This window comes from Zootoca vivipara, chromosome 6 (assembly GCF_965207765.1).
Source record: "Zootoca vivipara chromosome 6, rZooViv2.hap1.1, whole genome shotgun sequence".
NCBI classification, from domain to species: domain Eukaryota; kingdom Metazoa; phylum Chordata; class Lepidosauria; order Squamata; family Lacertidae; genus Zootoca; species Zootoca vivipara.
The window spans coordinates 68,673,989-68,700,795 of record NC_142589.1 but is presented as its reverse complement, the minus strand read 5'-3'; the positions used below and the strand labels follow the sequence as shown (position 1 = coordinate 68,700,795).

The 26,807-nt window shown below is 46.8% G+C and overlaps 1 protein-coding gene across 3 annotated transcripts in view; it reads left to right on the top strand.

Moving 5' to 3' along the window:
* LOC118086744 (uncharacterized) overlaps positions 1 to 26,807 on the top strand; it is a 35,900-nt gene that overhangs the window by 5,893 nt on the left and 3,200 nt on the right. The window contains exons 2-12 of one of the 3 annotated variants that reach the window (XM_060275689.2): positions 4,866 to 4,919; positions 6,540 to 7,769; positions 10,182 to 14,821; positions 16,295 to 16,868; positions 17,930 to 18,519; positions 19,627 to 20,194; positions 20,740 to 21,344; positions 22,338 to 22,911; positions 23,971 to 24,170; positions 24,966 to 25,346; positions 26,500 to 26,788. In XM_060275689.2, coding sequence (XP_060131672.2) covers positions 4,874 to 4,919; positions 6,540 to 7,769; positions 10,182 to 14,821; positions 16,295 to 16,868; positions 17,930 to 18,519; positions 19,627 to 20,194; positions 20,740 to 21,344; positions 22,338 to 22,911; positions 23,971 to 24,170; positions 24,966 to 25,346; positions 26,500 to 26,788 — 9,697 coding nt within the window. In that variant the 5' untranslated portion in view covers positions 4,866 to 4,873. Of the gene's footprint in view, positions 1 to 4,865; positions 4,920 to 6,539; positions 7,770 to 10,178; positions 14,822 to 16,294; positions 16,869 to 17,929; positions 18,520 to 19,626; positions 20,195 to 20,739; positions 21,345 to 22,337; positions 22,912 to 23,970; positions 24,171 to 24,965; positions 25,347 to 26,499; positions 26,789 to 26,807 lie in introns of those variants that run through there. The other 2 variants (XM_060275687.2, XM_088671140.1) reach the window with 2 other exon arrangements.

Sequence of the window (26,807 nt, the reverse complement as noted above, 5' to 3'; positions counted from 1 at the left end):
AACAGGCCAAGCAACGGCTTGTGGTCAGTCACTATGGTAAAGGGCCGCCCGTACAAGAAATCATGGAATTTTTTTACGCCCTTCACGATTGCCAGACCCTCCTTGTCAATCTGTGAGTAGTTTCGTTCGGCTGCAGCAAGCGTCTGGGAGAAGTATGCCACCGGCACCTCTCTTCCATCCGGGAGTTGGTGTCCCAGGACAGCGCCGATGCCATAGGGAGAGGCGTCGCATGCCAGCACCACTGGCAGCCTCTCGTCGAAGTGTGCTAAGACCGAGTTCGAGACGAGCAAGTCCTTGACTGCCTGGAATGCGGCCCTTTGTCGCTGGCCCCACACCCAAGGGGCCCTTTTATCTAGGAGTCTGTGTAGGGGCTCCGCTACCGCTGCCTTATGTGGAAGGAAGGCATGGTAAAAGTTCAATAGTCCCAAGAATGACTGAAGTTCGGGCTTGCTCTTGGGCGCTGGGGCCTCACAAATGGCCCGTACCTTGTCACCGGTTGGATGGACCCCTTCTGCGTCCACCTTAAATCCCAGAAAGTCCACCTGCGGCACTCCCAGTAAACACTTTTCCCGCTTCACCTTGAGGCCCGCCGTCTGGAAACGGTGCAGGACGGAGCGGAGGCGGTCCTCAAATTCCTCTGGTGTGGGCCCGGCGATCAGTACATCATCGAAGAAGGGGGTGACGCCAGGAATCCCTTTGAGGAGAGAGTCCATTAGATTCTGGAATATGCCTGGTGCCACGCTAACGCCAAATTGCAGCCGCTTTACTCTGAATGCCCCTCTGTGCGTCACAATCGTCTGAGCCTCTGCTGTGGCTTCATCCACAGGCAACTGTTGATACGCTTGGGCCAAGTCCAGTTTGCCAAAGATTTTTGACCCAGCCAGGGTGGCGAGGACATGGCTGACCACTGGCACTGGGTATGCATGGGCCGTGAGAGCCTTGTTTATGGTGCATTTGTAGTCTGCACAGATGCGGACCGAACCGTTAGGCTTGACGGGTGTGACAATTGGAGTTTCCCAGGGGGCGTTGGGCACCGGCTCCAGCACTCCTTGCTCCACGAGCCGGTCCAATTCCTCGTCTATGCGGGGTTTCAGGGCGAACGGGACCCGGCGGGCCTTGTGTCTGATGGGTCGTACAGCGGGGTCTAGCTGTAGGGCAATGGGGGGTCCTGTATATCGTCCCAATGCCCCATCGAAAACCCCTGGAAACTCTTTGCATATGGCGTCCACGTCCACTTGTAAGCTAGTGCGGTTCACCCCGGTAACGGCTAGCCCCAGAGGTCCAAACCATGCCAGTCCCAGTAAGCTAACGTAGGGGCCCTTAACTACCAGCAAGTCCAATTGTTGCTTTCGCCCTCGATATTGCACCCTGAAGGTCCCCACCCCCATAGTAGGGACCTTACGTTTCTGGAAGTCCCGGAGGGTGAATGGGGCCGGCCTTAGTTTGGGACCCCCATTAGGGCACAGTTCCCTTAATGTTCGGGCCGAGATTATGGATAGAGTTGAACCCGTGTCCAGCTCCATGCGGCATGGGGCTCCCTCTATCTGTACCTCTATATAAATTTTCTCTGTGCTGGGATGGGGCAACTGGAATACCTGGTAGTCCGTGATCTCCGTTGAGTTGCCTTGGTGCATGGTGCCGTGTGACCTGGGGCTCCTGGGTCGGTCATCTGATGCTTGTCGACGGGTGAGTCGAGCCCGACACACCCGGGCGATGTGTCCCAATTTTCTGCACTGCCTGCACTCTGCGTTGCGGAAACGACAGGTCCTCCTCTCGTGGTTTTCCCCGCAGCTTGCACAGTTCCCTCCTTCTCGTCGAGGCTGCTGTGGTGTGTGTGCTGCTTGAGTGCGCCGCTGTACTCGGTGTACTTCCTCCCTGTCAGATTCGGATTCGTCGGTGAGGTCTTCGTGGTAGACCCTCGGTTGGGATGGCGGGGCCGGTCGTGCCTCTTGCGTTGACCTCTCGGCGGCTTCGGTTGCCAGGGCTTCCTCCAGAGCAATCTGGAACGACATAACACTACTTAAAATCTGATCCAGCCAATCTCATCCCTTCATTGACTTGCATGAGGCACGAGAAAGGCACCTTATTCTTGTTGGTTAGGCAATATTGCAAGACGGTGCCTTCTCTCATCAGGATCTGACGAGAAGCAGCCTATTACATTGGGGGGGCATGTTCCCTGGCTGGTGTGACCCCCAAATGGACCTTGCACCAGTCAGAGAAGTGGATTGTAGCCTGCCCACAAATTGGTCAGTCACGAGCAGACTGCTTGGCTAGCTCCATCCAGGTGGCAGATTGGACAAAGACAGTAGGCTTCACTCTGATCTGCCTCTGGGGTATATATTGGCAGTCAGCATCCACCTCCCCATGCAGTTCCTTGTTGGATCTCTTACCCCCCTTCTCTATGCCTATTGAGAAATAATATATATATGATAAGAATAATATTGGAGAAAACTGGATATTGAAACCTGCTTAACCTAAATCATATATCCCAGTTTTACAGCAGCCCTTTAAAGTACGCTTCACACAGAGTATACGCAGTCAGAAGTTGACCTGGCTAAGAAAACACCACCAAGAGCGTGTTAAACCACTGAGCCTAGGGCTTGCTGATCAGAAGGTTGGTGGTTTGAATCCCCACGACGGGGTGAGCTCCCGTTGCTCGGTCCCAGCTCCTGCCAACCTAGCAGTTCGAATGCACATCAAAATGCAAGTAGATAAATAGGAACCGCTACAGCGGGAAGGTAAACGGCGTTTCCATGTGCTGCTCTGGTTTGCCATGCTGGCTACATGACCTGGAAGCTATACGCCGGCTCCCTCGGCCAATAATGTGAGATGAGTGCGCAACCCCAGAGTCGGTCACGACTGGACCTAATGGTCAGGGGTCCCTTTACCTTTTTAGCTTTATAACTAAGCAACTCTCATACTAAGATTCAACTGGGAATCTCTTAAACTGAGAGTCTCTCTTACTAAGATTCAACTAGGAATCTCTTAAACTGAGAACAACTGAGAGAGTGATCTACTTTACATTAGACCGGCTCTAAAGTAACTTGACTATCCAAAAAATCCAACAATGCCTTGGCTTTATGTGCTGTGTGCTTGACCTTGCTATGGAATATTTGTTGGTTGTTGTATTTGAGACCAGGCAGGAAATTGTCCATTGGATTAATTGGCTGTGTCCCTTAGTTTTGCCTGTCTCATAGCAATTGTCGCATCTTTGGCAGCTAGGCATTGGGTAAGTCTTAGTCTTTGGTGGACGGGAGGTTGTAGCCTCTGCCTGCCCCTCCAGTCTTCCACTTGAAGGGATCCAGTGGAAGTTGCTTCTGTCCAGACGCCCAGGCATGGGTTAGGGTCATAGCACTCCTCAAGGTGGCAGTGCCACAGGGGGTTCCTACTTGATATGTGCCATAGGACCTCCGCCTCGGGCTGACCCCAAAACGTATTGCCCAGCAGGTGGGCTGGAGATTCAGTTGTTATACCCAATGCCCATGCCAAACCTTTAGATCTGGAATCATTAAAGTTTTGGCCTGATTTGACCCCAAGTGATATTGTTCTGTCTCTTCTTTCTGGGGGTCGGGCATGAGGGGAGGGGGTGCCTGGCCCACACAAGTACTACAACAGACCCTCCAAATGTCCCTATTTTCTAGAGATTGTCTTGGATTTACAGAAGCCATCCTGATTTGAAGTTTCTGATTTGATCCCCTTTTCCTTAGGACGTCCCTATTTTCATCGGAGAAATGTTGGATGGTATGCTACAGTTGGGTACAATGGACAGGCTATTTCCCCCTATAGCAACCCTCTTCCCCCTGCTTTATGTTTGCACATATATTAAGCTGCTAGTCATAGTTCTGTGTCAGTGCCAGAGTAGTACAAAGGGGGAGAAATGTTCTGTTTCCATAAGGAAATGATTGTCCCTAAACAGCCCAAGGAAGCTTCTTTTCTATACCTGTTCTCATCTCAGTAAAGGTAAGGTATTAGGCTGCAATCCTAAACACTCTTACTAGGGAGGAAGTCCTACATATCCCCCAACATTTCTCTGAAGAAAATAGGGATGCTCTATTACATAATAAAAACAAGAATAAGATGTTTCCTATTTATACCCCGCCCATCTGCCTGGGATGCCCCAGTCACTCTGGGAGGCTTCTAACATATATAAAAATACAATAAAACATTAGACATTCTTTTTTAAAAAAAACCTTCCCTATGCAGGGCTACTTTCACATGGTTTGGGGGTTGTATAACTCTATACCCTCCAACATTTCTCGGATGAAAATAGGGATGTCCTAAGGAAAAGAGGGACATTCTGGGATCAAATCAGAAACTTTCCACTTTTCCTTAGGATGTCCCTGTTTTCACTGCAGAAATGTTGGACAGTATGGAGTTATCTGACCCCCGAGCCATTGGAAAGCTATCCTGTATAGGAAAGGGTTTTTAAAAAAATGTTTAATGTTTTCTTATGTTTTTATATAAGTTGGACGCTGCCCAGAGTGGCTGGGCAAACCATTCCCATCACCCCCACCCCCACCCCCCACCCCCTGAATATACATAAGGGTCTGGCTACTTCTGTTTCAGTGTATCTGATGAAGTGTGCATGCACACGAAAGCTCATACCAAAATAAAAACTTAGTTGGTCTTTAAGGTGCTACTGAAGGAATTTTTTAATTTTGTTTCGACTCAGACCAACACGGCTACCTACTTGTAACCAGTAAGATGTGTGGGGTATAAATAGTAAAATTATTATTATGAAATGGGAGGTTCCTATTTTCATTGGAGAAATGTTGGAGGGTATGGAACCAACAATAACCCAGTGTTAGTGCTGAATACAGCTTATGCAGGTGTTCCAATATATGTTTTATATTTTTACATTCCAGGCTGAAGTATGATCAAAATGTTGCTTCTATGGGCCTGGATCGCTCTTTTGTGTGGTAAGTATAGTCGTGGCTATAAACTTTTGTGTGGAGGACATTAACCCCAGAATAACAGAGGACTTCTATCAGGAGTGGGGAACCCTTTTCAGACCAAGGGCCACATTCCTGTCTAGGCAACTTTCTGGAGGCCACATGCCAGGGATGGGTAGGAATGTCCAACAGTTTTGACAAAAAGAGAGACAGAAGTACAAATTGCTAATGATAACTTATTTATCTCACGCTCAGAACAAAAATCAGTCCAACAAATACAATTGGCATTTGCTGTTGTCACTTTCAGTCTGCAATTATAAGTATTTCATTGTGATTTTTTCCTCATTTGCATTGCATTTCCTTTGCATTGTAATGAATGGTGTGGAATAAGGCAACGACAACATAGCTCACATAATTCATGTAATTACATAAGTTATGTAGCTGTGAGAAAAGCCATTCTGCCATCACAAATCATTTGCGTGTTTTTTTAGTTGTTCATTGGCTGCCTCTTAAGATGTAGCCCTTAGAAGGCTTACTATATATTAAAAACAAGAACATCCTACATTGAAAGTCAGCAGCAGTATGCACAGATTAAAAAATTGGAGCAATTAATTTGAACGTTAATAAAACTTCACCATAGATTCCAATAAATAAATAATACTAAAACATTTTCAGAACAGCTCAGTCAATTTAAACTAGTTGCATTAGAAGATAGTGGTGGGAAACCTTTTTATGGTGGGATATTGAAGTCTCCACACAGCTGTGACCATGAAGGCTAGAAACCTAACTTCTTATTTTTATTATTATTATTTTTAAAAAAGAAGTCTCACAGTTCTAATATATAACTACAGTGGTGCCTCGACTTAAGAATTTAATCCATTCCAAAGGCACCTTCGTAGGTCGAAAAATTCGTAAGTCAAAAAGCGCCATTGGAAACACAATTTCCCATAGGAATGCATTGGAAACGGAAAAAATCGTAAGTCGAAGCAACCCCATCTAAAAATTCGTAAGTCAAAAAAACCCTATCTAAAACCCCTGTGGTTTCCGTTCGGATGTCGAGAAGTTCGTAAGCGTGCGGCCATTTGCCCCATTCGTAAGTAAAAAAATTCGGTTGTTGAGTCGTTCGTAAGTCGAGGTACCACTGTATAGATTAAAGTGCTTTGGGGCCCATGTGCAACCTGCAATCTATGTTGCACTCACTACTTTTTATTTAACAAAATTGATATACTGCTTGCTAGAACAAAAGACCTCTAACTTGTTTACAAAAAAAGTCTTTAAAAAGTCATGCAAGTCACTTTGAGCTCTTTAGGTAACAAGTGACTAGTAAGTCTAAATAATAATAATAATAATAATAATAATAATAATAATAATAATAATAAATAATGTACAAAATAAAATCAGTAATTATTACAAATGTTGCAGCTACATACCTGGATAGGCTTGCTAGAATAAAAACGGTTTAGCAGTGTCTGAAAACAGTACAACTCACTATCTTTCTGTAGGCATCGGGTGTGCCTCCTGTGAGAAAAGGAGGCTGGGATATATGAACCTTCAGCTTGATTCTGCCTTCAGAGGCAGAATACTGCCTTGAGAGCCATTTTGATTTTCAATTCTTTCAGCAAATGCATCCCTCTCTCATCTCTTTAGGTAGAGTTTCTGGGCGAGCCCAAGGGAAGCACTTCATAACAGCCTTCATGCAGAACGGGTTGCAGAAAAGCTCTGAGGATGGCAATTTCAAACTCTTTGTCACTGGCCTAAAAGACAGCACTTCTGTCACTGTTGCCGTCTACAAGACCAAGTTTCTGAGGGACTTTGCTGTCCAGCGTGGTGAGACCGTGCCAGTACAGTTGCCAAGTAACGTCGAAATGGTTGGAAGCAACACATTCCACTCTGCCGTCATCGTCAGGGCCTCCCATGATGTCACGGTCCTCTCACTTAGCTCCAAACCCAACTCAGTTGCCACCACAGTTGTCTACCCCAGGTATTTACTTGGGAATACTCACTACGTGGTGACACCTTCTGGAGAGCCTTCCAAGGGCTTCCAGGAGTTCTCCGTGGTATCCAGCCAGGACCCTACTCAAGTCTTCATCTATGTCACCGGCCAAGTGACTTTCCATGGGGTGACTTATGGGCCAGGAAGCAAGCTCATTGTCTCCCTTGAAGCTTACCAAGCTGTCCAGATCCAAAGCCACCAGGACCTTTCTGGCACCAAAGTGGTCTCCCACAAGCCGGTTGTAGTCTTGTCTGGCCACAGTTGCATTTGGGCACATGACAATTGCCAGCATGTTTTTGAGCAGCTGCTGCCCATCCGGAAATGGGGCAAAGAATTCTTGGTAGCCCCACTGCCCTTCCAGACCAATTACGATGTGGCCTATGTGGCTGCTTGCCAGACAACACACCTCCAAATCCGTTCTGGCACCCATCATGCCAAGCACCAGTTGGAAGATGGGCAGGTGATTGCAGTTGAAGTGAGAGCCCAAAAGCCCCTGTACATCTCTTCCAATGTGGGTGTCCAAGTGCTGTTCTACGCCACAGGAGGGGTCAAAGAGGGTGTTCCCTATGACCCCTTCCTCTCTGGTGTCCCTGCAATGTCTGACTACTCCAAATCCTATGGCATCCTGGGTCAGGAAGGCTTCCACAACCTGGGACTCATTGTCGCAGAGAGCAGAACTTGCCAGAGCATTACCTTAGACAAGCAACCGCTGCATTATGCACACTGGCGGGTCATACCAGGCACTTCCTACTCCTGGACTGAGTTCTTCTTCAGTGGGCACCAGGCAATGCACTTTGTAGAACACCCCAAGTCTACCTTCAGCCTTCTGAGCATTGGGGTCGCCCCACACAATAGCTATGGCTCTGTGGCCTTTGCCATTCATTGTAAGTCCTGCCTTCCTTCCTCCTTTCCATCCTTCCTGTTACATGCTGCACATCCAGAGTTCCCCTGATGTATCCAAGATCTCAAAGTCATCTCCAGCTGCCATATCTATTTCTTCTTCTTAACCTATATCACCATATCCCAGAGGTAAGGAAGCGGTGGCCTTCCATATGTTGTTGGACTCCAGCTCTCAACTACATGGCCAATGAACAGGGGTGGCAAGAGTTGTGGTCCAGCAACTATTGGAAGACCACCAGTGTCCACTCTCTGGTGCGGGAGCTATTCTGTCTTTTTCAGTCTGAGCACAATTAAGGCAAAGTTTGCTTCTGCACTAGAGCCATTTAGCACTGCTGAGGCATTGCTTGTACCCAATCAGCTGGAAGATTGATTAAAATGGTCGTTCCATGCAGTATTTAATGCTATTACTAAATTTAGCAATGCCCACCAGCAATGCTATTTTTTCTAGAAAAAGAGGTGCCAGAATTCACCATGAATTCTCTTAGAATGGCAATGGCACCCATCTGAAAGGTGCCAGAGCTGAGCTCTAATGAGTTCTGGCTGGGGGGGGGGGACCCTGCCTATCAGCAAGGCCAAGCTCCTACAATAATGTTTATTCAGAGGCCTCATTCAGTAAATATCCCTACAATTTTATGAAGAAGTTTTCTCTGTGTGGCTCCTACCAGCTGTAGTATTAGAGAGGAATTGCCTCTTAAAAGCTTCTTAATTAATTAGTTCCCGTTCTAATCAGAGGGGCTTTGATTCTTCATTTCCTCGCTTCTTTCTTTTTTATATAAATTGCAGTTGACAAAAAGAAAAAGAATGAGAGCAAACCAATGAGCAAAGTTTGCCTCCCTTGAGAGAACAGGAGCTAAGAAATTCAATGTTTATGATTTGCTTAATGATTTTATTACATGTTCACTTTCACTGAATACTGTGCACAGCCTAGCAGTCTAGAACTTTTCAAAATAAAATAAATCTATAATGCCATGTCCCTTCTGAGCAGGAAGCAGAAGATCCAAGAGGGCATTAACCCTGAAAAGCTTCAGTAACTGTGCACACCAGACAGAGTGGCACTTCTGTTGCATTTTAAATTTTACAAATCTATGCAAATCAGGTCTGAAAAAGGTGGATGGGGAACACATAAAGCACTGGAATGCAATAGATTGGCAATTTCATTTTCTGGATTCTCTCTGACAAGTGAGTGATCAAAGGATTAAACTGCTAGTATGGAACATTTGGGCTGCTTTAGTAAGGAAATTACAGAAGTTTGAGAGAAGTGTCATGCAACACTGTGTTCTCCCATATTGGGTGTCCAGATATTGCTGTATCCCATATCTCATCATCCCCAGCCGGCTACAACAGGTGGGGACCCAAGGTTGAACAGCACAGGTACATCATGCAGTTTGGCAAAAAGGGAAATGAAGTGATCTTATGACAGGTCAAACCATTTGCTCACCTAGTCCAGAACGATCTGCTTTCCTGGGCAGCAGATCTGCAGGGCCCTACCCATCTCCTGTTACCTGGAGATGCCAAGGACTGGGCCCGAATCATAGACACAATCTGCAAGTGGTCTAGGACTGACCAGCTTCTGCAAGCAACAGTTCCAGCTGATCAGCCAGCTAGCAAGGGAGTGAGAGGCACCGAAAGTGTAAGGCAAAGAAAGGCAAAGAGGAAGTGCTTGAAGAACTGCTTTGCATGCAGAAGGTCCCAAGCTCAGTCCTTGGTTTCTCCTGGTAGGGTCGGGAAAGACTCCCTATCTGAAACCTTTGCAGAGCCACATCCAGTCAGTGTGGACTATACTGAGCTTGGTCTGACTTTGCAGGAGGCCGCTTGCTATGTTTCTATGTGCTTTTGTACTTACATGGGCTACTTCTCCTTAAGGCTGAACACAAAGAGCCTTCTCTGATTAGCTGAGTGCACAGGCAGGTTGATATGGGAGGAAAGAAGGAAGGACAGTGCTACACAGGGCCGGCTCTAGGTATAGTTCCAGAGGCGCGGGGCGCCAGGGCGCTGGGCCGGCAGGTGGGGTGCTGCGCAGCAAAGCTGTGCGCTGCACGGGGGGGGGGCGCCGGAGCGATCTCCGCACCTCAGCGCCAGGGCGCCCGACCTGCTCGAGACTGCCCTGGTGCTACATGAAGAAACCTGCACTCCCATTATCCCTTTCCATCAGTCATGCTTGGCCTGGGCTGATGGGAGCTGACGCCCAACAACATCTGGGAGGCCACAGGTTCCTCACCCATGATGTAGAGAAATGGCTGGTGGTGGGAGACAGGCTTTGAGATTCTGTGGAACAGGGCGTTATTTCATAGCCTATTATTTCCTTTTCTCTTTCATGTCTTTCTGGGCCTTCCAAGATATTTCTGTACTGATAGCTCTTCCATTTACCCTCAGTGATTCTTTGTGTTTTCTAGCAGCCCTGCCTCCACTGAGCCCTCATCCCATCCCCTGCAGTGGAACGAGTTGTGGAAAGGGATACGTATGCAGCATGACGCACAATCAGCCACAATGCGTCCCAGAACCTCAGACCTGCAATTCCATCCAATGCCAAGAGGGGACAGTGTGCAAGATAGTAGAGGGCCATGCCAGGTGTGTCCCTCACCCACCATCTTGTCATCACGTCCAGTGCCAAGAAGGGTCAATATGTGACCTAGCTGGTGGCTTCCCTAAATGTATCCCAGCACCTGCATCCTGTGAAAATACTCAGTGCAAGCCGGGAACAGTGTGCAGCCTCACCAATGGCTGGCCCCAGTGTGTGCCCCACCAGCCTTCCTGCCACAAAGTCCAGTGTGAAGTTGGGACTGAATGCGAGATTGTCCATGGTGAGCCTAAATGTGTCCCGGTAACAGCATCATGCGGTGTCCTTCTTTGTGATAAAGGGACCATGTGTGAGGTGATCGATGGCCACCCGACATGTGTCCGACTGCCACCATCCTGCCTCCATACTGTCTGCGAACAAGGGACTGTGTGTAATATTGTGGATGGTTGGCCTAAGTGTGTCCCAGGGCCATCCTGTGCCAATTTAAATTGTGTGGCTGGCACTGAATGCAAGACTGTGAACAACCTGCCCAGGTGTGTGCCAGTCCTACTGTCCTGTGACGAAGTTCACTGTAAGCAGGGGACAGTATGTGAGATAGTTAATGGGATTCCTGTCTGCGTGCCCATTGCACCTTCCTGTGGCACGATTCACTGCAAAGAAGGGACAATCTGTGAGATCACCGATGGCATGCCCAAGTGTGTGCCCACTGTAATATCCTGCGACAAAATCCAGTGTACAGTGGGAAATGTCTGCGAAATGGTGAACGAGTGGCCCACCTGCGTGCCCCAACCGCACTCCTGTGAGAATACTGAATGCAAAATGGGAACAGTGTGTGATATTGTCAATGGCTGGCCGATGTGCATCCCAGATAAACCAACATCGTGTGCATCCTTTGTTTGCAAAGAAGAGGCCGTGTGTGAAATGGTTGATGGAAAGCCAACATGCATACCCATCCCGCTTTCCTGTGACAGATATAAATGCAGACAAGGAACAGTATGTGAAATAGTGCATAACTGGCCCACGTGTGTGCCTTTGCCATCTTCATGTCAGAAAACAAAATGCGCAGAGGGGACTGTTTGCAAATTCATTGATGGACGGCCCAAATGCATTCCCATCCCTCCCACCTGTGACAAGTTGCAATGTAAAGTGGGAACCATCTGTGAAACAGTTAATGGATGGCCAAAATGTGTTCCAGCCCCTCACTCCTGTGAAAACGTCTACTGTAGACAAGGAACCGTTTGTAAAATCATCCAAGGTTGGCCCCAGTGCACCGCAATCCAACCATCCTGTGACAAAATCCATTGCAGTGAGGGGACAACTTGTAAAATGGTTGATGGTTGGCCTCAATGTGTGCCTATCCCACCTACCTGTGACAAACTCGGCTGCAAAGATGGGACTACTTGTGAAATTATAGATGGCTGGCCAATGTGTGTTCCAGTCCCAGCCTCTTGTGACAAAATCCAGTGCAAAGAAGGAACGCTTTGTAAATTAGTTGATGACTGGCCCACCTGCATTCCCATTAGAAACTCATGCGAAAAATTCACCTGCAGTACAGGAACTGTGTGTGAGATATATGAAGGGCATCCAAGATGTATTTCTGTCTCACCTTCCTGTGACAAATTTCATTGCAAAGAGGGTACTGTTTGTGAAATCAGTAGTGGTTGGCCCAAATGTGTTGCCCATTCCAGCTTGTCCTCTTGTGAAAAAATCAGCTGCAGTGCAGGGACCAAGTGTGAGATATATGAAGGGCATCCAAGATGTATTTCTGTCTCACCTTCCTGTGACAAGTTCCAATGCAAAGAAGGGACAGTTTGTGAAATCAGTAGTGGTTGGCCCAAATGTGTTGCCCATTCCAGCTTGTCCTCTTGTGAAAAAATCAGCTGCAGTGCAGGGACCAAGTGTGAGATATATGAAGGGCATCCAAGATGTATTTCCATCTCGCCTTCCTGTGACAAGTTCCATTGCAAAGAAGGGACAGTGTGTGAAATCAGTAGTGGTTGGCCCAAATGTGTTGCCCGTTCCAGCTTGTCCTCTTGTGAAAAAATCAGCTGCAGTACAGGGACTAAGTGTGAGATATACGAAGGGCATCCAAGATGTATTTCTGTCTCGCCTTCCTGTGACAAGTTCCAATGCAAAGAAGGGACGGTTTGTGAAATCAGTAGTGGTTGGCCCAAATGTGTTCCCCATCCCAGCTTGTCCTCTTGTGAAAAAATCAGCTGCAGTGCAGGGACCAAGTGTGAGATATATGAAGGGCATCCAAGATGTATTTCTGTCTCGCCTTCCTGTGACAAGTTCCATTGCAAAGAAGGGACAGTTTGTGAAATCAGTAGTGGTTGGCCCAAATGTGTTGCCTATTCCAGCTTGTCCTCTTGTGAAAAAATCAGCTGCAGTGCAGGGACCAAGTGTGAGATATACGAAGGGCATCCAAGATGTATTTCTGTCTCGCCTTCCTGTGACAAGTTCCAATGCAAAGAAGGGACAGTTTGTGAAATCAGTAGTGGTTGGCCCAAATGTGTTCCCCGTATGAGCCCACCTGCCTGTGAAAAAATCAGCTGCAGTGCAGGGACCAAGTGTGAGATATATGAAGGGCATCCAAGATGTATTTCTGTCTCGCCTTCCTGTGACAAGTTCCAATGCAAAGAAGGGACCGTCTGTGAAATCAGTAGTGGTTGGCCCAAATGTGTTCCCCATCACAGCTTGTCCTCTTGTGAAAAAATCAGCTGCAGTACAGGGACAAAGTGTGAGATATACGAAGGGCATCCAAGATGTATTTCTGTCTCGCCTTCCTGTGACAAGTTCCAATGCAAAGAAGGGACAGTCTGTGAAATCAGTAGTGGTTGGCCCAAATGTGTTCCCCATATGAGCCCACCTGCCTGTGAAAAAATCAGCTGCAATGCAGGGACCAAGTGTGAGATATATGAAGGGCATCCAAGATGTATTTCTGTCTCGCCTTCCTGTGACAAGTTCCATTGCAAGGAAGGGACCATCTGTGAAATCAGTAGTGGTTGGCCCAAATGTGTTCCCCGTATGAGCCCACCTGCCTGTGAAAAATTCAGCTGTCATGCAGGGACTGTGTGTGAGATATATGAAGGGCATCCAAGGTGTATTCCCATCTCACCTTCCTGTGACAAGTTCCATTGCAAAGAAGGGACACTTTGTGAAATCAGTAGTGGTTGGCCCAAATGCGTTCCCCGTATGAGCCCACCTGCCTGTGAACAATTCAGCTGTCATGCAGGGACTGTGTGTGAGATATATGAAGGGCATCCAAGGTGTATTCCCATCTCACCTTCCTGTGACAAGTTCCATTGTAAAGAAGGGACTGTATGTGAGATCAGTAGTGGTTGGCCCAAATGCATTCCCCATTCCAGTTCACAATTTTGTGGAAATGTCAGCTGCAGTGCAGGGAATGTGTGTCAAATGGCTTATGGTTGGCCCAGATGTGTTACAATCCCACCCTCCTGTGCGCAATTTAGCTGCAGTGCAGGGACTGTGTGTCAAATCATTTCTGGTTGGCCCACATGTGTTCCCATCCCACCCTCCTGTGGAAATGTCAGCTGCAGAGTTGGGACTGTATGTCAAACGGTTTTTGGTGGGCCCCAATGTGTTCCCAGCCCACTTTCCTGTGCAAAATTTAGTTGCAGTGCAGGGACAGTGTGTCATATGATTTCCGGTTGGCCCCAGTGTGTTCCGAGCCCTCCTTCCTGTGACCGGTTCCATTGCCAAGATGGGACAGTTTGTAAAATTGTGGATTACTGGCCCAGGTGTGTTGCTGTCCCACCATCCTGCGACAGAGCACATTGTCAAAGAGGGACTGTTTGTGAGGTCATTAGTGGCTTGCCAACTTGTGTACCCGTTCCATCTTCCTGTAACAAAACTCACTGTACACAGGGACTGGTGTGCCAGATTGCACATGGCCGGCCAACATGTGTTCCAGCAGCAGCACCTTCTTGCGCTTCTGTACATTGTCAAGTGGGGACTGTGTGTCGGCTTGTTAATGGAATCCCCCAATGTGTGCACAGCCCACCTTCCTGCGACAAATTCCGCTGCAGTGTGGGGACTGTCTGTCAGATGGTGAATGCCTGGCCCCAGTGCGTTCCTCTGCCGAGCTCCTGTCAAAGTACCCAGTGCCAAAGGGGAACTGTATGTCAAGTTATAAATGGACAGCCCAAATGTGTGCCTGTAGCAGGACAAGCATGCCGCACAGTTCACTGCAAGAGAGGGACAACCTGTAAAGTTGTGAATGGTGTACCCAAGTGTGTGTCTGTTTCGCCCGCCCAGTCAATCTGCTGGGCCTCTGGACAACCCCACTACCACACCTTTGACGGACGCAGCTACGATTTCCAAGGTACCTGCACTTACACCGTGGTTAAGACCTGCCAACCCACTTCCGTGCTACCTTTCTTCCATATCTACACCAAGAGCCAGAAGAACTCCCGGTTCTCTTCCGTCAGCCAGGTCACCATCTCTGTCTATGGCTCCAACATCACCATGGTCAAGTACGAATATGGCCTTGTCAGAGTAAGACCCCCATCTCTGTGTGGTTTTATTTAAACTGACGAAGCGGTGCTGGCTTATGTCAGGGGTTGGGAATCTATAGCTGTTGCTGGACTTCAACTTCCGCTCATCTCAGACTGTTGGCCATGCTGGTTGGGGCTGATGGGAGCTGAAGTCCAATAACAACTGGAGGGCTACAGCTTGCTTATTTATTTTATTTCTCTCTTACACCTGTCCTTCACTATAGCATTCCAGGTGGGTTACGAAAGAGAGAGAGAGAGAATGGTTCAGCAGCCTCTGCAAGGCCAACAGTTTCCCACACCTTTTTTCTTTTAATTGTTGCATTTGGAGGTGGTAGAGATTTTGTCTCCTTTGTACATTTGTCAGAATCTACTTATCTGAAACCATCCTTCTTTACTGTGCTATTCTCACTGTTTTTCAGTAACTAACTCCCTGATTTTTCAAATTTGCACTTGCCATCTCTGGGTGCTTTCCCACAAAAGTACCTGACTATTCCGAGTATAAAGATCTGTAGGGATCAGGAAGAAATATGACTCTGTTCATATTTGAATGCGAGCCTACCAAGTTCACTTTTTCTGAAATTAAGCAGCTCACTTTCAAAATTTGCAGTTCTCTGAATTTTGCATGGCAGTTCTGCAACCAAAAAAAGAGCCGAAAATGTGGTATTGGGGAAAGCATGCATAGAAGCACCAGTAGCAGTGAAATACATTGTTAGAAAAGCCTGCTTGCAAAAATGTGCATATTTGGAGAAATGCACACTGAAATGTTGACAACTTTGTGGGAACATTATTTTTAAAATAAGCGAATTGCAAAGTGATGCAGAAATGCAGCAAAGTGAACTTAAGCCTAGGAAAAAGAGAAACTGACAGATTCATGTAGGCCTACTCCTTTCTCAGTGGTGGTGGTGTGGTGTTTTTAAGTAAATGTCTTCTGACTGAGCCACAGAAACACAAGAAGCTGTTTTATGAAAAGTCAGATTCTTTTTCCACCTTGCCTAGTATTGCCTGTTTTGACTGGCAGCAAGTCTCCAGCTATAAAGTCTTCTTCATCCTTTTTTGAACCTGGAGATATGCAACGGACTGTCTTTTAAAATCAGAGAGCTTGTTTCACGTCACCTGGAAGTCACATGATCACAAATGATTCTACTTTATTAGTCAGAATCACAACTAAAAGTTGCTTCTTTAAATAGAAACTTTCTGAAAGAGAAGTTTGACAATGTTGGCATTTGCTTCATCACAGCCTTTGCAAACCTGGATTCCTCCAGATGTTGTTGGGACTCCAACACCCATCATCACTTGCCATTGGTCACACAGGTGGGGGCAGATGGGAATTGGGAGTCCCAAAAAGCTGAAGGGCATCGGGTTAGGGAATGCTGCTGTGTCACATCAATACAATAAATTTGCAGAGTGTTTGTATATAATCTTAACTCCAGGAAAAATAAAAATAAAATTATTTATCTGCCTTTGCCACTTCTAGGTCAACCAAGTACGCTCCCGCCTGCCCATAAACATGCATGATGGGAAGCTCTCCTTATACCACAGAGGAGGCCAACTGGTTGTTGAAACATCATTTGGTCTGAAAGTTTACTATGACTGGAACTATTACCTAGTGGTGAAGGTCACTCCAGCCTTTCGGAGCCATATCTGCGGCCTCTGTGGCAACTACAATGGGGACCCCAATGATGACTTTATGACATCTTTGGGAGGCTTTGCCACCAATCCTGTGGAGTTTGGCAGGAGCTGGAAGGTGGAAGATGGTGATAGTCAATGCAGTCATGGCTGCCACGGCAAATGCTGGCGCTGTTCTCCGGAGCTGGCGACCAGATACAGAGTGGAGAGTTTCTGCGGCCTGCTTACTAAGCATAGAGGTGGCCCCTTCCGACATTGCCATGCCTTGATTGACCCCAAGCCCTATTTGAACGACTGTGTGATTGATTTGTGTGCCTTTGAGGGCTACAAGCAGATATTATGCCGAGCACTGAAGACTTACGCTGATGCCTGCCAAAGAGAAGGGGCAGTGATATCTGCCTGGAGAAAACATGCCGGCTGCCGTGAGTACTGCAGAGCATTCTTGGAGACAGGGATCAAGATACTGATGCAATTATGGGGACCTAGATGAGGGTCCTATTGTAGTATTTATTATTTACGTGTGAAATTCATATCCTGCCCTTCCTCCCAAAGGAGTCTAGGGAAGCAAACACACAAAAGATAAAGTCATTAAAACATCTAAAATATATAAGAACATTTCCAACACAGATGCAGGCTGGGAATGATCTCTGCTTAAAAGGCTTGTGCAAAGAGAGAGGTGTTCACTAGATACCAAAAGACAACAGAGGCGGTGCCTGTTTAATATTTAATAGGAGGGAGTTCCCAAGGGTAGGTGCTATGACGCTAAAGGACTAATTACTATATTGGACAGAATGGTCCTCCTGATAAGATGATGTCTGCAGGAAGCCCTCTCCTGCAGAGTGCTGTGATCAATTGGGTATATAAGGGATGAGTCGATCTTCTAAGTAAGCTAGTCCTTGAACTTAGCCCAGTAGTAATTGGCTGCCGGTGCAAGTCTTTCAGCTGCGTCATAACATGGTGGTAATATCCTGCCCAAGTGAGCAATTGAACTGCCACAGTTTGCACTTCCTAAAGCTTCCAGACCAACCTCAAATGCAGCCCTGCATAGACCCATTGCAGTAATGCAACCTGTGGTTCCAAAAGGGAATGTGTTTCATAACTGAAATACTGTGCACATATATGGGCATATATTGATTAAGTAAGTGTATTCAGGAATACACTATCGTTAAAAAAAGAAAGAAAAAGATTTGACCCTGCTGTTTAGCTAAAAGGCTCTTCCACAGTTCAGTAGTCCTGAACCGCCTTGCGGGGTGGAATGGCTATTTTATTTTGATAGATAAGCTTACAGCAAGGATGGGGAACCTATGGCCCTCCAGGTGTCCTTGAACTACAGTTCCCATGATCCCTATCCATTGGCCTTGCCAGCTGATAGGAGAACCCTGGTTTAGAACCTCAATGTAGTAGATGAAATGTTGCTATCAAGCAATGATAGGGCTTTATGTAAGAACAGTGGTTGTGCTCACCTCTGCTTTCCTTTCTACAGCCATGTCTTGCCCTGACTACAGCCAATACATGCCCTGTGGCTCAGCATGTCCTGCCACCTGCACCAACCCTGATGCTCCAAAGCAGTGTCACCTGCCCTGCGTGGAGACCTGCCAGTGCAAGGCTGGCTACGTGCTGGATAGTGGCAAGTGTATTCCCAAAAACCGGTGCGGCTGCTCCTACCATGGTCGGCTCTATGCGCCCAACGAGCAGTTCTGGGGTGACCAGCAGTGCCATCAGCGTTGCTTGTGCAGGGCGCAAGATAAAAAAGTGATCTGCCATGAGTCCCATTGCAGGGAGATGGAAGGGTGCCATGTGGTCAATGGCATGAGAAAGTGCTACCCCACCTACTATGGGACCTGCTCTGCTGTGGGACAGTTGCATTACGTCACCTTTGATGGGTTGCGCTATGACTTCTACGGGACCTGTGTTTATCGCCTGGTTGAAATCTGCCACAAGAGAGCAAACCAGACCCAGTTTCAAGTCCTGGTTCGGCATGAAAGGCAGGGACGCAATGATTATTCTGCCACCAAAGCCATTGAGATCAAGGTCTATGGTTTTACAGTCACAGTCAGCCATAGTAAAGTCTTGGTGAGTGCACTTCTTCTGCCCTTCTGCTAGAACTCATGCAGTTTCTTAGATTTATCAATCACGTCTTATTTCAGAGGTTGATTATTCAGTATGAAAGGAGCAAGCAACCCAAACAGGGTGGTTTATTCACAATCATGTATTGATGTGGAGCTCTTAAAGTTCTTCTGTCTCCATAGTGTCTTCTCCTAGGGCTACGGTAGGTACAGCTCGCCATTTTCACTTATGTATTTGCTTCTTTGTTTCCTTTCTTTTATATCCATACTTTCTTCCATAATGGAATACAAGGTAGCATACATGAACAAAGCTACCAATGGTTACTAGTCATGATGACTATGTTCTACCTCCACTGTTAGAGACAGAATGCCTTTGAATACCAGTTGCTTGGAATTGCAAGTGGTGAGAGTAGCCCTGTTGCATTCGTATCCTGCCTGTAGGCTTCCCAGGGGCAACTGGGAACTAGGATAATGAACCAGATGGACCATTGTCCTCATCCAACAGGGCTGTTCTTATGTTCTTGTGTTCCTAAATATCTTGACTTGCAAGTTGAATACCTACAGGTGGTCCAACTATGTGTTCATGTATTTGGTGTGGTGGTTAAGACCATAGCTGCCAAGTTTTCCCTTTTCTCGCGAGGAAGCCTATTCAGCATAAGGAAAAATCCCTTAAAATAAGGGATAACTTGGCAGCTATGGTTAAGACTGATGAGCGTTATAGCCCAAAACATCTGGAGGATATCCAGTTGGGGAAAGCCTATCTAGCACATTACTGTCTACTTGGACTGGCAGTGGCTCTGAGACACTGATTGGCAGGCAGAATCTTTCCCATCACCTACTGCAGGCTTCCTCAACCTCGGCCCTCCAGATGTTTTTGGCCTACAACTCCCATGATCCCTAGCTAGCAGGACCAGTGGTCAGGGATGATGGGAATTGTAGTCTCAAAACATCTGAGGGGCCGAGGTTGAGGAAGCCTGACCTACTGCTACCTGGTCCATCTGAGTGAAGACAAGACATTTTCCCTGAAAAGCATTGCTGTCCCACATCTGCTTTATACAATGTCTCTAAATTCTTTTCTCTCTTTCTCTCTCTCTGCCCCACCTACCTTTTCCAGCTGAATGGATTGTTGGTCCACCTGCCCTACAACATTGAATACAACAAAGTTGCCCTCTACCGCCACGGCTGGGATATTGTGATCACGACTGATTTTGGTTTAAGTGTCGCATTTGATGGGACGAATAATATCCGTCTCACTGTGCCAGGAGCCTACAGGGGTGACGTGTGTGGCTTGTGTGGCAATTTCAATGGGCGGGCAGATGATGACATGACTCTGCAACACAGCCAAGTTCTGACAACTAGCCCAGGGGACTTTGGTCGAAGCTGGAAAGTTCGGGACATCCCAGGGTGCATTGAGAAGGAGAAGAAGGACTGTGCAGACCTTGTGAACTTTGAACACACACAGAAGACAAGCAAGGAGTGTGGCCTCCTGCTGGACATGCACGGCCCTTTCAGGGAGTGCCACAGCAAGGTGCCACCTCAATCATATTTCAAAGACTGTGTCTTTGACTTTTGCTCCAACAAGACCAACAAAAATGTCGTCTGTCACATCATCTCCTCCTATGTCGCAGCTTGCCAAGCATATGGCACCAGGGTCTATGAGTGGAGATCTGCCAGTTTCTGTGGTAAGTTCATGGGCAATAACCTTGCAGAAAGTGAACTCCAGTTCCTGCCAAGGAATGATGAGTACATAAACTCCCAGGCCAATTTTCAAAATTATTTTATTTGATGAAGTGGATAGAAAAAGTGGTATATAGATACATTGCAATATATTATGTTCATCATCAATGATAACTATAGTCATGATAGCTATAGGCAGCCTCCAGGTTTCAGAGGTCATATAAATCTGGGTAGCAGCTGCTGGAGAGCCTGATGGGAAGGCCAATTTCTTCATCCTCTGCTTGTGGACTTCTCAGAAGAATCTGGTTGGCCTTTGTGGAAAATAGGATGTTGAAATGGGTGGACTTTTTGATCTGATCCAGCTTATGCACTTATTCCTAAAGTCAGGATCAGGAGGTCTCCCTGCTAGAAACAAACTTAAGATTTGGAAATGTCTGAAATTAGTATCTCTTCTTACACTTACATTTTAGGTTGGGGGGGGGGATTAGGAGAAGACGCCAGGCTGAGTGGGGTTCAACCAGGTCAATAATGTCTTCCTGTCTCTCTCCAGCTCCTAAATGCACCGCAAACAGCCACTATAAAGTCTGCACCAGCAATTGCCCAGTGACGTGTCTCAGCCTCTTTAACCCAGTAGTGTGCACTACTAGGTGCCACGAGGGATGCGAATGCAATGAAGGTTATGTTCTGAGTGGCGACCAGTGCGTTCCCATCTCCCAGTGTGGCTGTGTCCACCAAAGCTTCTACTACAAGGCGGGTGACTCTTTCTATCTCAATGGATTCTGCAAGGAGCGATGTGTATGCCAAGTAGGTGGCATCATGGACTGCCACCGTTCCTCCTGTGGTCCTAATGAGGAGTGTCGTGTGGTGGAAGGTGTCCAAAAGTGCCACTCACTTGCCCCCAAGAGGAGTGGGTCTTGTCATGTGGCTGGTGACCCACACTATCTCACCTTTGATGGTGCCACATTTGACCTTCAGAGCAACTGTACCTACACCCTGGCTAGCAGCTGCACACACAAGACCTCCCTTCAGGCCTTCTCTGTCAACGTGGAGAATGAGAGGCGGTCCAAGGGCAAGGTCTCTGTGACAAAGGCCGTGTCAGTCACAGCTTATCAAAACACCATCTCCATCTTGCGGGAAAAGAGAGGCATTGTCCTGGTAAGCCTTTGTGAAACAGAGATCAATGGAACATGGTTGCTTGCTGGAAAGACATGAGGGGTTGAATAAATAGGGTGAATGGTTGCAACAATGACCTTGTGTAAAGATATAGCTATGGGTAATGATGGAGTCAGGGGATGGGCTGTAGCTCAGTGCAGAGCATCTGCCTTGTATGAAAAAGGTTCCAGGTTCAATCCCCAACATCTGGGGCTGGCAGAAACCCCTGAGGAACCCTGGAAGGTTGCTGCCAGTCACAGTGTAGACCAGGCACCCCCAAACTGCAGCCCTCCAGATGTTTTGGCCTGCAACTCCCATGATCCCTAGATAACAGGACCAGTGGTCGGGGAGGATGGGGATTGTAGTCCAAAACATCTGGAGGGCCGAAGTTTGGGTGTGCCTGGTGTAGACAGTACTGAGCTAGATGAACCAATGGTCTGATTCAATATAAAACAGCTTCCTATGTTCGAGATGAGCACAGTAGAACTGATGTGTGGCTGGTGGGTGACAATCAATATATAATAGTCATATTAGCAAGTCTAGATCTAGGTTTGGGGGAGGCCTTGGGAAAGTCTCTACAGATGGGCCTCCTATTTCATTAGTGAGTCCCTGTGGCTGGCAGCAGTAGCAGCAGCAGCACTACAATTAGTGTTTGGGCAGCTTGGCAACACCTTTTTTAATTTTCTGCTTTGACCACAGAGTACTGTATGTCCTTGACATTACAAAAAATCTAAAATGGTGGCTCCAAGCCATCCAGCACAAGGGGTCCAGGGTAGGTGTCAGTACAGTGATGGGCCCTGCTTGCAATCTGGAGAGCCTAGTGCTCAGGGATGCTATGTGCTAATGCTAGGTTTCCACATATAAGGAACATGCGTAGAAAACAGACAAGGGCAAAAGGTGAAACTACATCAGATGTTGGTTTGGACACATCAGAGGAGTGGCCATTGTCTTAAACTGCCTGCCTGCCTGATTCTCACTAACTTTCCACTGCCACAGGTCAATGGCGCGACCACCTACTTACCTTTCCGGTTGGTAAGTGATGGTATGTGGGCGTACTACCATGGTGACAACATTGTGGTTCGGACAGACTTTGGCTTATTCGTCTCTTTTGACCAGCTCTACCATCTTGTTGTCAGAGTACCTGAATCCTATCAGGGCCAGACCTGTGGCCTATGTGGTAATTATAATGGCAGATCCAATGATGACCTCTTCCTGCCCACTGGCCACCCAGCCTCAAGCGTCCAAGTCTTTGCAGCTGCTTGGAGAGTGGACATCCCCACGGCTGTCTGCGCAGATGATTGTGCCGCTTCAGTATGTGGTGCATGCAGAGAGAGCCGGAAGGCCAGCTATGTACACAGCAGTCAATGTGGCATACTTCAAGCCCCATATGGGCCTTTCAGTGCCTGCTTTTCCACCATCAACCCTGCAGACTTCTACAACAATTGTGTGCATGACCTCTGCAAAGCAAGAGGGAACACTGTTATCCTCTGCCGGGCTATCCATGCCTACGTCACTGCCTGTCAAGCTGCAGGTATCAAGATCAAGCCTTGGAGGACAGCAACATTCTGCCGTAAGTCCTCCTATAGAACTAGCTTTCTAAGGCCATGGGCACCTAACCCCACTTTCACAACCTCTGCCAGCATCCTTCTTGATCTGTGCACACTAGTATTTATTAACAATCTCAACTATACATCCAAGAACAGGTATTACCAACTTGTCTGCTCATAGTCCGGGCTTGGCAGCATGTAGCATCCCAATTCGTACTTTGCAAAACAATGGTAATTTTCCGAATGCAGCACTGCAACCCAATGTACAAAAGTTCATATACTAGAGTAAAGTGTGCGTAAAAGTTCATATACAGTGGTACCTCGGGTTACAAATGCTTCAGGTTACAAATGCTTCAGGTACAGACTCCGCTAACCTAGAAATAGTACCTTGGGTTAAGAACTTTGCTTCAGGATGAGAACAGAAAGCATGCTTTGGCGGTGCGGCGGCAGCAGGAGGCCCCATTAGCTAAAATGGTGCTTCAGGTTAAGAACAGTTTCAGGTTAAAAACAGGCCTCCAGAACAAATTAAGTTATTAACCAGAGGTACCACTGTATCAGGGGAAAATAATTCACATATATGCTTTATATTAGGGGAAATCACTTTGCAAAAATGTGCATGTTAGGCAAAACTGCATACAAAATTGTGTATATTGGCAGGGGGGGGGGAGGATCACATTCAAATGTTGATGAGTTTTCCCAGTGACTTTAAAAAAAATTAAAAGCAAACTGATATGGAAAGGTGGAGACCTGAATTTAAGATTGGAAAAACAAGGAACTGGGAATAAACAAAACTGTGAGATTTACCAATCCCTATTCTCTATCTGCCCCACCCCCACATATGTTGTCAGGTGTGAGCCAGCTGAGTCCAGTTTTGGGGAAATGACCTCACAGTTCAAATTTGTACCCTTGATTGGCCAAGTTTGGCATGTGGGGTGGTGATTTTTATCCATGGTGCAAACAATACTGAGCTAAATGGACCAATGGTCTGAACTGACTCAGTATGCTAGCTCCCAATGTTCCTAATCCACACTCATCTTCCCCTTTCATATAGTAACTTAATTTCCCCCCAATCTTTCTTGCAGCTATGAAGTGCCCAGTCAACAGTCACTACGATATCTGTGTCAGAGCTTGCCCCAGAGGTTGCAGAGAAGCAGTCAGCATCACCAAGTGCTCTAGCAACTGTGCCGAAGGCTGCCAGTGCAAAAGGGGTTACTTTATGGCTGGGTATCATTGTGTGCCTATTAGTCAATGCCGGTGCTTTCACCAGGGCACGTGGTTTAAGGCAAGTGACAAGCACTTTCTGAAAGAACAAGAACATGTTATCCCAATACACAAGCTGACTAAAGTGGAATGCTTGAATTTAAAGGCATTTTGTTCTGTTGGGCTGTGGTTTCTCTAGAAAGATCAGGAAGAGATGCTTGTGTGTGTGTGTGTGTGTGTGTGTGTGTGTGTGAGAGAGAGAGAGAGAGAGAGAGAGAGAGAGAGAGAGAGAGAGAGAGAGAGAGAGAGAGAGAGAAGGAGGAAGAGAAGGAGGAAGAGAACTGTAACATGCACACTTACAAACAGAGGTATAACCACAGCTGCACACTCACAGATTGCTCTTGTTAAGGATTCTTCTGTATCAAGGAGAAATAACACCTGAAGAAGGGTTTCAGCAATTTTTGCTCCAACAGGAAGCAGAAGGCTAGCTGGGATGTTTATGGAGGAACGGGAAGAAATAATGTTGTAGAGGCAGAAATGGGAGTGGTGTAGGTTCCAGAAGCACATTTGTGGGTGTCACATGCCCCTGAAGTTTGTTAGGCAGAGCTTTCAGTGTGGTGGCATTCATGTTTTGGAATATGCTCCCACTGGAAATTAGGAGGCACCAACTATTTTTTCTATTTTTTCACAATGATGTGATCAAAGAAAAGGGTTTTTTTTCTGTGTCAAACTCAACACCCAAATTTGCAGTTGGGTCAGCAGAACTGTGATGATAACATATGGCAGATACCATGAAAACTCACCATACCTTATATGATTTCAAAATGCAAGAGTCACCTGCTTTCAACACAGCTCCTAACTGTGTTTTTATTGGCAGGTTGGAGTGAGGGTGATCACAGCCAACTGCAGGGAGCAGTGTACCTGCCATCGTCAAGGTCGGGTCGTGTGCACACCACTACCATGTGCAGCTGGACAAACCTGTGTCCTGAGTAATGCCAAGTGGACTTGTGTCCGGCAAGAGGGCCATTGCACCATTTCCCAGGGGCACATCTTCACAACTTACGACGGGGTCTCCGGAAAGGTCCCCCCTGTTGGGTCCTATGAGATTTCCGCGCTCATCAACGCCAAGTCTACATCTTGGTTCCGGGTGGTGATTCAGCTGCAGAAGTGTCCCACATGCCCCACACCCCTTGTGGTCGCTGTCACAATCTATTTCCACAAGCTTATTGTGCTGGTGAAGCAGGACAGCTCAGTCACGGTAAGAAGTAAAGAATGGAAGTTGACAGAACTCATATTCTATCAGCCATTATACCTTTCAGTATCCACTTCTTATTTCCACATAAGCTTTCTTCCCCATCAGTACACCACCATCTCACCTCCCACTCTTCCCACTAACTTGTCATCCTTTTTATCTTTCTGCCCTGGAATGCTGTAACTAATGAGCATTAAATTAGTGTATACAGTTGCAATAGACACTCTATAAGAGTGGGCTTAGTTCTCTTTGGCCAGCCTTCCATAGGATTCATGCCGGAAGTGGGCCGGGCCAAAGCCAAAACTGGGGAAAGCAATAACTAACAATGGGTGGAGCTACTCTACACTTTCACACATGCATGCACCATACCTATCCACATAAATACACACATCACACATTCAGCACTCACCAGTCAGTTGGCAATAGAGATGCAGGTTGGATGAGATTAGTCTGATATAGGAAAGCTTTATATGAAAACTGTGGAGAGGTGAATGGATTGGCAAATGTAGAGCATAGAATTGCAGGGGCACAGAGATCAGAGAAAGAAACAAAGATGCTAAGAATTGCCACTGAATCAGCAAATTTAAGGGTAGTCTTGCTCAAACAAAGTGTCCAGGGATTTATAAGACTGTCAGTAGTTTTCTTAGGGGCTAGTGACATAATTCAGTATGTGTGTGTCAGAGAAAGAGTGAGTGCGTGAATAGGTACACTTCTGAGTCATAGGCAATGGCGTAGTTGAAACTCAAGTTGAATTTGAAGGTCCTCTCAAGAGAAACTTCTATACAAATTCAAAGGAAAATGAAAGGAATTTTGATAAGAGTATCAGAATATATGGGTATGTGTGTATTCACATACATTTTCGGAAATGTTCCCTAGCAAGTGTGCTAGATGTATGATACAGAAAATGGAATGGTGGTAGTCTAAGGCCATGAGCTTTAGAAGTTTCGTGACAAAAGCTTGAAATTGATGAGGCTTGCGGGAGCCAATGCCGAGGCTTAAGGGGTAGGTCATGATCATATCATGGGGAAGAACAGTGAGTTTAGCAGAAGCTATATCTCTCCAGCAACCACACATCTTCTAAAGTTTTATTGTTGTTCACCTTGTTTTGCCTTTATCATCTGTAGCAGTTCTAAATGACCAGTTGGTTTACATGTTATAGGTTAATGGGCACCCAGTGCATCTTCCAGTCCAGCCCTCAAAAGAAGTATCAATAAGCCTGGCTCAGGACTTGGTGACAGTGGCACACAGATCAGGTGTGCGGGTTCTCTATAGCACCAGAGGAGACCTGACAGTGGCCATCAGTGGTGAACTGGCCAACAAAGTATTCAGAGCCTGTGGAAACTTCAATGGGAATGGCGCAGATGACTTGCGGTTACCCAACGGTAGAGTAGCGCACACCATTACAGAGGTCATTAGCCACTGGCGAGTCACGACAGCAATGCAAAATGGTATGTAAGGACAGAAACC